The sequence below is a fragment of the Pipistrellus kuhlii genome, unplaced genomic scaffold, assembly GCF_014108245.1.
Source record: "Pipistrellus kuhlii isolate mPipKuh1 unplaced genomic scaffold, mPipKuh1.p scaffold_m20_p_64, whole genome shotgun sequence".
Lineage (NCBI taxonomy): Eukaryota > Metazoa > Chordata > Mammalia > Chiroptera > Vespertilionidae > Pipistrellus > Pipistrellus kuhlii.
In genome coordinates, this window is record NW_023425567.1 from 809,980 (window position 1) to 823,741 (window position 13,762).

The 13,762-nt window shown below is 37.8% G+C and overlaps 1 protein-coding gene across 1 annotated transcript in view; it reads left to right on the top strand.

Moving 5' to 3' along the window:
- SMC1B (structural maintenance of chromosomes 1B) overlaps positions 1 to 13,762 on the top strand; it is a 45,985-nt gene that overhangs the window by 2,125 nt on the left and 30,098 nt on the right. The window contains exons 3-7 of the mRNA XM_036420261.1: positions 4,521 to 4,633; positions 4,722 to 4,925; positions 7,367 to 7,605; positions 8,859 to 9,114; positions 10,176 to 10,316. Of these exons, the coding sequence (XP_036276154.1) occupies positions 4,521 to 4,633; positions 4,722 to 4,925; positions 7,367 to 7,605; positions 8,859 to 9,114; positions 10,176 to 10,316 (953 nt within the window). The remainder of the gene's footprint in view (positions 1 to 4,520; positions 4,634 to 4,721; positions 4,926 to 7,366; positions 7,606 to 8,858; positions 9,115 to 10,175; positions 10,317 to 13,762) is intronic.

Here is a 13,762-nt window from a genome sequence, read left to right on the forward strand (position 1 = left end):
TAGATGTTTGCTTATGAGTTACTTGATTTTTCCAGAGTTAAGTCAGATTATCTGTTCAACTAACATAGTGAACTAGTCTTTTTTTCTCTTGGATAACAATTCTCACAAGTAATAGAACCTCTTTGGTTCTCCACTGGGACTCTTCTTTAAGCAGATATATTTGTTCAAACTTCTCCATTGTCGAATAGCATTTTTCTACCTGGTTATTAGGTTAAAATAAAAGAGAGCCCACCTTAAAGATAGAGAAGTTATAAAAGTCCTTCCTGGGGTTATTTACACAAATTCATCTTTTTCTTAATGGTGAACTAATTATGTGCATATTTTTGGTTTGTATAGAAAGCTTTTTCTACCATCGAAAAGCAACTTCAGTGAAATATTTGAATTTGTATTTTGTGATTTACTCATGAAATCCCTGTTTCCTGAGTAATATGTATAAGCTAGGAGTTTACAGAGCCTCTATAAGTGTTTCTTGGTGGGTTTTGTTGTTGCTTTTTTCATTCTGGCCTACTAGAATTTGGTTTTAATATTCTAATATATAAATGCTGTTTTATTTCCCCAAATTTAATCACAGGTAATTTTAGAAATACTTATATATTTGTACCTTAATATCTAATTTAAGCATTTCACCACTTTATTACCTAAATATCTTCATTAGTTTGATCACTTTCTTTTGGATTTTACTCAAGTTTCCCACTTCACTAAGGAGTCCTTAGTCTACTCTCTTTAATAAGCCATCATAAATTTATTTTTCCCATCTTTATTAAGGTACAATTGATAAAATGTATATATATTTAAGCTATACAACTTGATGTTTTAATAAACATTGTGAAATAGGCGACATAATCAACCTAACTAACATAAATATCACCTCACTTGGTTACTGTTTTCTTCTCTGTGTGTATGGTGAGAACACTTAAGGTCTGCCTTCTTAACAAATTTAAAGTGTGCAATATGTATTGGTAACTGCAGTCACATTGCTAGGCACCAGATCTCCAGAACTTACCATCTTGCATCTTGTGCAATATGTATTGGTAACTGCAGTCACATTGCTATGCACCAGATCTCCAGAGCTTACCATCTTGCATTCCTTGACCATTTCCCCATTTTCCTCTCCCCCCAGCCCTGGAAATCACCATTCTATTCTCTGCTTCAGTGAGTTTTAACTATTTTAAATTCCACAAATAAGTAAAGTTATGCAGTATTTTTCTTTCTGTACATGGGTTTATTTCACTTAGCATAATGTCATCTGGATTCCTCTGTGAAATTGCAAATGACAAAATTTCCTTTTTTTAAGTTGAATAATATTCTCATGTTTTCTTCCTTTACTTACCCGTTGATAGACATTTAGATTATTAGCTATTGTGACTAGTACTTCAATGAACATGGGAGTACAGGTATCTCTTCAAGATTACTGATTTTATTTTTTTTGAATATATACTCAGAAGGGATTGCTTGATCACAAGGTAGTTCTGTTTTCTTTTCTTAATATATTTTATTGATTTTATACAGAGAGGAAGGGAGAGAGATAGAGAGTTAGAAACATCGATGAGAGTCATCGATCAGCTGCCTCTTGCCACCCCCTACTGGGGATATGCCCGAAACCAAGCTACATGCCCTTGACCAGAATCAAACCCAGGACCCTTCAGTCCCCAAGCCGACGCTCTTTCCATTGAGCCAAACCGGAACCGGCCTGTTTTCTTTTTAATATATATTTTTATTGATTTCAGAGAGAGAGAGAGAGAGACATCATTGATGAGAGAGAATCGTTGATTGACTGCCTCCTTCACACCCCCTACTGAGGATTGAGTGGGCAACCTGGGCATGTGCCCTTGACCAGAATCAAACCTGAGACACTTCAGCCTACAGGCTGACACTCTAATCTGCTGAGCCAAACCAGCTAGGTATGTCTGTTTTTAATTTTGAAGAATCTTCATATGGTTTTCTATAATGGCTATACCAATTTATATTCCCACCAACAATATACAAAGTTCTCCTTTTCTTCATATCCTCACCAATACTTGCCTTTTTGGTTTGAGGTGATATCTCATTGTAGTTTTGATTTTCATTTTCCTAATATTTCCTAATATTGAGCACCTTTTCATATATACCTGTTGGCTATTTGCCTGTAATCTTTTTAGAAATATCTATTCAGGTTCTTTTCTCATTTTAAAATGGGTTATAATATTTTGGGGGGTTTTTTGCTACTGAATTGTATGAGTTCCTTATATATTTTGGATATTAATCCCTTGTCAGATATGTGGTTTGAAAAGATTTTCTTCCATGCTATCAATTTTGTTTAACACTCTGTTGGTTGTTTCCTTTTCTGTGCAGACGTTTTTTATTTTGATACAATCCCATTATCTACTTTTGCTTTTGTTGCTTGTGCTATTTTTTTTAATATTTTTTTTTTTTATTGATTTTTTTACGGAGAGGAAGAGAGAGGGATAGTGTTAGAAACACGATGAGAGAGGATCATCGATGAGCTGCCTCTTGCACACCCCCTACTGGGGATGTGCCCACAACCAAGGTACATGCCCTTGACCGGAATCAAACCCGGGACCTTTCAGTCTGAAGGCCGACGCTCTATCCACTGAGCCAAACCAGTTTCGGCTTGCTTGTGCTTTTGATAGATGCAAAAAAATTACTGACCAGAGCAAAGTCAAAAAGCCCTTCTCTGTATTCTCTTCTAGTAGTTTTACAAGTTTTTAATTTATCTTGAGTTAATTTTCATATGTCAGGTGAGATAAGGGTCCAGTTTCTTTTTATTTGCATGTAGATACCCAGTTTTCCCAATATTGTTTATTGAGGAGACCATCTTTCCCCCATTATATGTTTTGGTACCTTTGTCGATGATCAATTGACAGTAGATGTACAAATTTCTTCCTGGACACACTATTCCATTTTATTGTTCTATATGTTCATTTGGATGCAGTACCATGCTGTTTTGATTACTGTAGCTTTGTAATATATTTTCAAATCAGGAAGTGTGATGTCTCCTCCAGTTTTGTTCTTATTCCATGCCCATCTTAGTCCATTTGGGCTGCTGTAACAAAATATCACAGAAGGAATAGCTTATAAACAATAGTAATTTATTTTCATAGTTCTGGTGTCAGGATGTCTGTGATCAGGATGTCAGCATGGTCATGATGATCGCTCTCTTCCAGGTTGCAGACTTCTTATTGAATTCTTACATATAGGAAGGGACACAGGAGTTCTATGAGAGCCCTTTTATGAGAGCACTTACATAGCCCTGGCTGGTGTACTCAGTGGTTAGAGTGTTGGCCCACGCATTGAAGGGTCACGGGTTCGATTCCCAGGCAAGGGCACGTACCTGAGTTGCAGGTTTGATCCCTGGCCCTGGTCAGGGCGAGTGTGGGAGGCAGCCAATTGATGTGTCTCTCTCACAACAGTGTTTCTTTCTCTCCCTCTTTACCCCCACCCCACCTCCCTCCCATGCTTTCTAAAATATATAATCTCAGGTTAGGATTAACAAACAAAAAAAGAGCACCTATACTATTCATGAGGACTCCACCATCAAGACCCAATCACCTCCCAAAGGCCCCACCTACCTGTTTCCCCAAAAATAAGATAGTGTCTTATATTAATTTTTGCTCCCAAAGATGTGCTAGGTCTTATTTTCAGGGGATGTCTTATTTTTCCATGAAGAAGAATATGGTACACATTTATTGTTAAATGAAAATAAAGGAAATTTATTACCTGTATACAGTACGGTAGTACAGTAGTTGTCAACATAAACCAGACAAACTGAGAATCCTACAGTATCCAGAATTTACTCATTTATTCAATAACAATCATGTCATCACCTTGTGGAACATCATCATAACAATCCAATTCCTGAATTTCCTGGTGAATTTCTTGTGAATCCATTTCTTTCAGAATCAGTGGACCAAATCTCTCATGTTTAGCTTAGGGGGGCCTTATATTTCACTCAGAAGGAAACCTGTAAGTAGGTCTTATTTTTGGAGGATGTGTGTCCCCCCCCATTTTTTTTATTTATTATCTGTGTACATAATTTAACATTGCCCCCCCCCCTCCCATATATACCGAGGATGTCTTATTTTCGGGGAAACACGATACTAATACCATCTCCTTTGGGGTTAAGATTTCAACACGAATTTATGAGGAACATAAATATTCAGATCATAGCACCATTCTATTTAAATTTGCAAATCCATGATTCCAGCATACAGAAACTTTTCTACCTTCTTCCCAACTCTATTTTATTTAACTTATAGCACTTACCAATTTCTTTCATATTTATTTTACTTGCATATCTTGTTTTTGTCTCCATTACTGGGATGTAAGCTCTTTGAGGTCAAACTTTTGTCTGTTTTGTTGACTGCTGTAGGGAACTCATTGGTATGTAGTATACGGTATTTGTTGACTGACTAAATGCATGTGTTAACATATATTATTGCATAACTGGCATTTTAATAAGAAAAATAATTTTATAAAACTTTAAGCAGTTGATATATGTCTGACATTTATACTTGCTTTAGGGGGATGCTCAGAATTTCGTTTTGATGATAATCCTGTAAGTCGTTCCACTTATATAGCAGAGTTGGAAAAGATAGGTATAATAGTCAAAGCACGGAACTGCCTAGTTTTTCAAGTAAGTAGTTGTAAAGTTTATTTGATTCATGATTTTGAAAATACATCACTATATTTTACAAGTTGGTGTGCTTTACTGTTTTTAAAAGGGAACTGTAGAATCGATTTCAATGAAAAAACCCAAAGAAAGAACCCAGTTTTTTGAGGAAATCAGCACTTCAGGAGAGCTTATAAGAGAATATGAGGAGAAGAAAAAGAAGTTACTGAAAGCTGAAGAGGATGCACAGTTTAATTTTAATAAGAAAAAAAACATAGCTGCAGAGCGCAAACATGCAAAATTAGAGAAGGATGAGGTAAGTGTTGGATATAGAACTGTCAGCATTGCTAGGTAGCATGAGACTCTTAGTGCTGTCAGACAAGCAAAGCCCGATGTTCACTGAAGAGAAGCTTTCTGGCTGAGTGGCGGCCCATGCACCACGAGGTCACCAGTGCAGTTCCTGGTGGGCACATGCCAGGGTTGCGGCTGGGTCCCAAGTAGGGGGCGTGCCGGAGACAGCCGATAGATTCATCTACTTTTCTCTCTCCCTCTCCCTTCCTCTCTAAAAAATCAGTAAAAAACATTAAAAAAAAAATAAGACTTTCTATATGTTTTTCACCATTTGGGTGGGTTTGTTTTCTTAAATAGGTCAATGTGAACTAGAAAAATTATTTTCCCAACTAAAAATAAGCATCAAGATTTTATACCTTACATGGCAGTGGTTCTCAAACTTGTGCTTCTTTTTCCCTTATCTTCTTAAAAATTACCGGGGCCCTGGCTGGGTTGCTCAGGTGGGTGTAGTATCATCCCATACACCAAAAGTTTGCAGGTCCTATTTCCAGTTAGGGTGCATATGGGAAGCGACCGACGGATATTTCTCTCTCACAGATGTTTCTCTCTATCTCCCTCTTCCCCTTCCTCTCTCTCTCAAATCAATTAAAAGAAACCAACATGTCCTCGGATGAGACTTTAAAAAACGTATTGGAGACTGCAAAGACTCTCTGTCCATACCTATCTACCTACCTATCTACCAGTATTTATTGTATTTCAAATTAAAACGGACATTTTAAATATATATTTTAATAAAAAACGTATAAGTAATGTATTAGATGTTAACAAATAACATTTTAGTGAAAAACTGCATTTTTCCCCTTTTTTCTATTTGGGTGACATTGGTTCATACAGGATTCTGGATATTGCATTATGTGCCCACCACCCAAAGTCAAATCATCTTCCATCCCCATATAATTGGCCCCCTTTACCCTCTGCTACCGCCCCACTCATCTCCCCCTGGTAACCAGCACTCTGTTACAGTCTATGTCTATGAGTTTCATTTTATATCCCACACATGAGTGAAATTATATGGCTCTTAGCTTTTTCTAACTGACTTATTTCACTTAGCATAATATTCTCAAGGTATATCCAGCAAGCAGCAGTTTTTCATCTTTTCTTATAGCTAGCTGAGTAGTAGTCCATAGGGTGTGTGTGTGTGTCTTCAGTCACCTATTGAAGGACACTGGTTGTTTCCATGTCTTGGCCACCGTGAATAATGCTACAGTGAACATAGGGATCATATATTTTTGCGAATAAATGTTTTTGAAGTTTTCGGGTAGATACACAGAAGAGAGATGCTGGATCATGTAACTGTTCTTAGTTTTTTCAGGCACTGCCATACTGTTTCAATAGTGGCTGTGCCAGTTTACATTCCCACCAGAAAACAGTCTTTTTCTAAAACTTAATAATTAGAACTGTAACATCGTTTTACATTTTTATAATCTTAATACCTAGCTTAATAAAAGACATGAATTCTTACATCTTAGCAGCTTGATTCAACATTGGCTTTTGCACTATCAATCAGTGCAGATTTAAACACAAAGAAAAAGGCAAGTTTTAGTATTATTTTGAAAATACTTTTGACCTCAGGGACTCCCTAAACTAGTGGGGGGGATTCCTAAGAAACCATGGCCACACTTTGAAAATGCTTCTCTGTGGTATTTTCTTGGTGCCCTTCACAATGCCTAGTAGAGTGCTAGATGTATGGTTGATAATTGTTTGTGTTTAGAATGATCTTTTAAAAATGCAAATCGGATTTTATCTTCCTCTGCCAGAGCACCTCTTCCAGTGCAGTGCTTCCCACCACACTGAGAACCTGGGCTCCTATCCAGCCTTCTCACTTGGCCCCCCATTCACCTCTCAGGCCTTAACTTCCTCTGCTCTCCTACCACGTTACTATTGAACATCCACTCTCCATTCTAGCCAGGGCTTTGGCTAGTTCCTCTGCGCCCTAGATAATTGTAAGCCTGATGTTTGCATGGTAAATACTCTCATTCAAGTTTTCATAAGGAGCCATTTTCTTAGGCAGGCATTTGCTGTCCATGCCCCCCATCTAAATTAGCGCCCACTCCCTGGTGCTATGCATTCCTCTATTTTGTTTCTTTTATAGCATATATCTCTATATGATACCTTGTTTACTCAACGACTCCTCTTCCCTCCCAACCCCCATTAGAATAACTATATTTTAAATTTACAAGACCAGGGACTATTTTTTTTATTCTTAACTCTATACCCAGCACAAAGAACAGGGCCTAGTACATAGTAGGCAATTAAGAAGTATTTGAAGAAATAAGAGGTAGATGTGTTCCTTATTAGTGATTTTTTTGTTTCATGAAATCGTTTGTTGGCATTATAGCTGAGTCTATGAAAAGTCAACTTAAATATGCTTCCTTTTAACTCCTGTTGAATTATACTGTGTCATAGGCAGAACGTTACCAGACTCTCCTTGAAGAACTTAAAATAAACAAGATTCAACTGCAGCTTTTCAAGCTATATCATAATGAGAAAAATATTGAACTTCTGAACACTGAGTTAGAGAATGTGAATAGGAATTTGAGTGACACAAAAGCATCTCTTTCTCATCATGAAAACATTGTGAAAGCCCAGAAAAAGGAGCATGGGATGCTAACTAGACAGCTCCAACAAACAGACAAAGAATTAAAGTGAGTTTTTAAAGACAATTAACAGTTGGTTTTATGTAGATCAATAGAGAAAATAAAAGTGATGTTTTGAAAGTTGATTATTTTAAGTTTTTTACTTTGGAATACTTTAAATGTACAGAAAAATTATAGAGTACAGAGTTCCCACACTTGGTTTCCCCTACTTACACCTTACATTGTGAGTATGACACATTTGTCAGAATTAACAAACCAATGCGGATACATTACTATTAGTTGAAGTCCATGCTTTATTCATATTTTCTTAGTTTTTACCTATTGTCCTTTTTTAAAATCCAGAACACTGTATTATATTTAGTTATCACATCTCCATAGACTCCTCTTGCCTGTGACAGTTTTTCAGACTCTCCTTGTTTGTGATGACCTTGACAGTTTTGAGGCATGTTGTTCAGGGGTTTTTTTGTACAGTGTCCCTTCATTGGAATTTGTCTGATAGGTTTTTCATAATTAGACAGGGTTCATGAATTTGGGAAAGAAGACCACAGCAGTAAAATGTCATTCCCATCAGATATATCGGGGATGTCAACAGATCATAGATGTTATATGGCATACCTAATGTATCATATCAACTTGACATCACTTTTGATATTGACCTTTTCTTGCTTATCTATAACCTCCCACTCCAACAGTGAGCAACCTGCCTTTCACAAAATGCCAGTCATTTGCTTAATTGTTCTATTCTAGTAATCACGTATGGCAGCATCAGAACTGTTCATCCATACCCTCCTAGGAAGCACCCTTATCAACTAGAGTCGGATGCTTATGTACAATTTCTTTTGCTTTTAGTTTTACAGATTCCACTCATTTCTAACGTTACTTAGGTTAGCACTTTTTATCCCACCTCTTCAGTAAGGTGGTTTAATGCATGTGAAATACAGTTAGATTCCTCTGTCATTTTCTATATTACATCTAGGATGTCTTGGCCTCTAAGTGATTTTTTAAATTTGCAAACATTAAAGTGCACTCTTGGTGCTGTGAAGTTCTATAGGTTTTTACACATGTGTGATGGCTTGTGTCCACCATTACAGTGTCATTCAGAGTATTTTACCATCAAAAAGTTTCCTTATGGTTCACCTATTCCACCCTCCTCCTAACTCTGGCAGCGACTGCTCTGCTTACCGTCTCTGGAAATGAGTTTTTAGAAATTGGTTTTAAGTGTGTGATTTAATCAAAAGAACTTCCCTTTATATATCACAACATTTAATTTCCTTTAAAGCAGACTTGATTTTTCTTTTTAGATCTCTTGAAGCACTTTTAAGTCAGAAGAGGCCCCAATATATTAAAGCCAAAGAAAACACTTCTCACCATCTCAAGAAATTGGATATGGCTAAGAAATCCGTGAAGGATAGTGAAAAACAATGTTCTAAACAGGAAGATGACATAAAAGCCCTAGAGACAGAGCTGGCTGATTTAGATATTGCATGGAAAAGTTTTGAAAAGCATTCGGAAGAAGTCCTACAGAAAGTGCGAGACATTGAATTAGAAGCCAGTCAGGTGAAAATTCAGCACGTGGAAAATCTTTCATTTCTAGTCTTTCATCTTTTAATTAGAAAAAAAGTTTGAAGAATGACCTCTCTGATTCTTTAAGAGATTGTCCTCAGAATCTAAATTATATTTAAAATTTTCAGCCTGTATATGGAATCTAAATTTAATCTTTAGGCTACTTTTTGTAATATCAGGTAATTCTTGTGGTGGTTTTTGTTTTATATACATTATTATTGTTATTATTGATTTTTTACAGAGAGGAAGGGGGAGAGAGAGAGAGAGAGAAACATTGATGAGAGAGAAACATTGATCAGCTGCCTCCTACACACCCCCTACTGGGGATGTGCCCACACCAAGATACATGCCTTTGACTGGAATCGAACCTGGGACCCCTCAATCCACAGGCCGACGACACTCTATCCACTGAGCCAAACTGGTCTTGGCAATTCTTGTGCTTTTAAAATAACTTTTTAATGAATATTATAAAACCTTAAAAGTCAGATACAGATGGCTTTGAAGAGAGATGATCACTTAATTGACAGGGAAGTTGATTATTAATAATTTAAAATATTAAGTGATGAATTAATATCCCATTTAGTATATAAAGTTTATGTACAATAAATTGATGGTAGATATTTAAACCCTTGTAATTCAGAGTTCTTAAACATTCCACTACATTTTTATCATTTGTCTTTTTTATTAACTTTATAATAGTCTAACATTACAATATATGTGCTAAAAGTTTGTGACTATATAAATAGAAAAAGTACATCATTTTCTCTGAGTTCTTCTTTTGGATTTAATGAGGTTTAATCTCCCTGCTCTTTTAAGCATTTCTTACAAAGACCTGATAGAGCTGATTTTGAATAGCTTATTGGTGTATCTAAACAGTTTTAAGTAAAACATTCACTTAGTGTTCATATCTTATCTGGGGAAGATGGCCAATTCTGATCTAATTTATGTAAAACATACTTTTTATGAGATTAAATATCTGTTAGTAAAGGCTATCACATAAAGACTTTCCTCTCATGCTGCTTGGAGTTAGCCATGTTTAAATGCTCTTTACACAGCTGGATCGTTACAAAGAACTTAAGGAACAGGTAAGGAAGAAGGTGGCTATAATGACCCAACAGCTGGAAAAACTGCAGTGGGAACAGAAGGCCGAGAAAGAAAGACTGGCATTTGAAAAGAGAAGACATGGGGAAGTTCAGGTACTTGGTTTGTACTCTCATGATTTACAAATATTTTCTGTGAAATTTTATTAGCTTTTTATAAGCTTTTCAATGTGGAAGTGGATTTACATCAGACATAAGCGATTAATCAACAAATTCTTGGTTACCTGTTATGCTGCTTGTCTCATCTAGGTGCCACTTTAGGGTCTAAGGTACAGATAGTGTTTTCATTCGAATAGTCAGAAAGCATTTTCTGTGCGTCTGTATAGTGATGGGGATGGACAGATGATACAGCCTCTATTCTTATATGTATTACAAAGTCCAGTGAGGTTAGAGGAGGGTAGATAAAGGGAAAAAGTTAAGTATCAAATAGAGGTAAATGCAAAATTATTTGGAAACATGAAGGCCATTGCCCAAGAGAAGTGTAATAGACTACATGGGAAGTAGCCATCAAAATAGCATTTTATTTATTTTCTGTTAGCAATACTTGCGCCTCCAATAGACCTCATTGGTACGAGACTGCCACTGCGCAAAGCTCAAAATAGCATTTTTTTAAAATATATTTTATTGATTTTTGTAGAGAGGAAGGGAGAGAGATAGAGAGTTAGAAACATCAATGAGAGAGAGTTGTCGATCAGCTGCCTCTTGCACACCCCCTACTGGGGATATGCCCGCAACCAAGGTACATGCCCTTGACCAGAATCGAACCCGGGCCCCTTCAGTCCCCAAGCCGACGCTCTATCCATTGAGCCAAACCAGTCCCGGCTCAAAATAGCATTTTAACCAAAACCGGTTTAGTTCAGTGGATAGAGCGTCAGCCTGCGGACTGAGGGGTCCCAGGTTCAATTCCCGTGAGGGGCATATGCCTCGGTTGCAGGTACATCCCCAGTGGGGGTGTGCAAGAGGCAGCTGATCAATGATTCTCTCTCATAGATGTTTCTAACTCTCTATCCCTCTCTGTAAAAAATCAATAAAATATATTTTTTTTAAATAGCATTTTAATTGTCTGCCTTAGAGTAAGACAGACCTGGCTTCCAGTTAGTCTTGTTATCACTGACCTGTGTAATCTTGGTAATTAAATTATTTAACTTGTCTGGACTTTGGTATCTTCATTTGTACAGTGAGGATAGGTATGTCTACCTCATAGTGATGGGCAGGTTGAATAAAATGAAAAGGGGTGTGACACTACCCCAAGCATCTGATCTTTCCTTTAATGCCTCGTGGTATAGTACATGGTAATCACATGGAGAGATTGAGAGTCTGATTCCCGGTCAGGCACTTAGCCAGGTTGTGGGTTCAGTCCCCGGTTGGGGTGTGTATGGGAGGCAACTAATGGATGTTTTTCTTTCACATCGATGTTTCTCTCTCGCTCTCCCTCTCCCTTCTCTTTAAAATCATTTTTTTTTTTTTAATTAAGAAAAAAGGCTTGGCCTGGTGGATAGGTTGGAACATTGTCCCGTATGCCAAAAGGTGCGGGCTCGATCCCCAGTCAGGGCACACACTAGGTTACAGGTTTGATCCTCTCTGGGTGTACAGGAGGCAATAATATCAATGAATATATCCTCGAGTGAGGATTAAAATAAAATTTAAAAACAGCAAATGTAGTAACATAGCAGTAATTACTTTTAAGATATTTGAATAATTTGTATTGCATTATAAAATTGTACACTGGTTGCTATAAATTCTCATTGCACACTTCTGCTTTTGTGCATGCTAATTTTGAAAGAACTTATCACTACATATTAAATTCTATGGTTATGACAGCACAAAGCCTTACCTAGCCTGCCTTTTCTCCCTACCCCACAAAAAACATACAAACTGAGAATAATTTCTTCTGCATCTAATCACTCATTATTCTTAATCTCTTATCTAAAGAGTTTTATCTGATTGAAGGCAAAGTACAGTTAGTTTGTACAGCTTTACTGGACTGGAAGCTTCTTAAAGGCAGGATTCATAATGGTGTCCATCATAAATTTTGTACTTAGTACATGTCAGTAAGTTTGGGTTGAATTGCTCTTGTCTTTTGAATATGAAAACCCTGACAGAAGAAATAGATTGAGGTGGAGAACGATGGAGAAATAGGTGCTCACACTCAGTGGCCCATAGGCTGTAACTTTCCAGATACCAGATGGCCAGCTGCTGGGCAGCAGTTGGTTTTCCAGACACTCACACAGTCAGCTGGCATCTCGAATGCAGAATGCCTGCTAGCAAGGTGGCCTGGGCCCCATTATGTGTCCAGCAGAGCTCCCAGTACCTGACCCCTCCCTGTGGGGTGATGACCTGGTCTTTCCCATTTCCTCCACGAAAGCCTGTTCCTCAGCCAAACATGTCTGACGCTGCTTCCGGGCTCTGTCACGGAGTGATCCCTCAGCGCCCCCACCCAGGGAACCCTCTGGCATGGCACAGACCTTGGCAGAGGCCAGAGGAAAGGCAGAGGCAGGTTTCCTAGTTGACTGAATTTTGTGTTCTTTGTTAAGTAATCTTGTTTTTGTCTCTCTGCACGGAATTCTTAAGTGAGATATTAATATTTCAATACGGGAGCTCTAATTTAAAAATGATGGTGTCCTAGAGAAAAATGAGCTGTGTTTGCTTACTTTTACAGCTCTGGCACCTAGCATAGTTGTTTGTTCAGTGAATTTGAGTGATACGTGAACACAGTGAGATCAGCATCTCAAAGAATATGTTTGCTCCTTTCCACTTAAAACTTCCGACACAGATAATAGTTTAATTAAAAAAAACAAAAACTTCCGTATTTCTTCTTTTCCTGGTGTGGTACACTGGAAAGGATTTGTGTTTTTGATTTTTGCACACTCCTGGCTTTACATTACTTAGTAATGGAGTGAGATTAGTCTGCTGAGTGGCGCACAAGATGAATTAGTCAGGGGAGAGGCTAAAGACGTGAGCTAATGGAGACCGCCACTGTGCTTAGATTTAGCGAGCATATGGATGGAGCAAGCCTTTGGCGAAGCTCTCCTCCACAGCCTGTAGCTGCCTTCTATGTCCTGTGCTGCTGCAGCCTGGGCCACTGCGGGGCTACTTACTGAGTACAGTCTCCCACGAGGCATTGGTCCTCGAGAGCAGAGACTGTCCTGTTCTTTTATTTGTCTTCATTGTGGAAAGTGTCACAGATGTCCCCTTTCCCCCACTGACCCCCTCTGTCTCGCATCCCTTCGGGTGTCCTGCTCTTTGTATCTCCAGTTCCTAGCCATGGTAGCCAGTGAGTGAGTATTTATTGCACGAGCAGGGAATATAGTCAGTAATATTGGGATGAGAGTGTATGAGACCAAGGGGGTCCTTGAAGCAGTGAGGGAACTACTCTGTAAAGTACATGATTTCCTAACAGCGTGGCTGTGCACCTGAAACCAATACAGAAGAATACTGAATGTAAGCTGTAATTGAAAAGTAAATTTTAAAAAATTCATTATATATAACAAAGCACAGATAGTTTCTATTAAAGCAGAAGTCCCAGGAGAAATTATTGATAT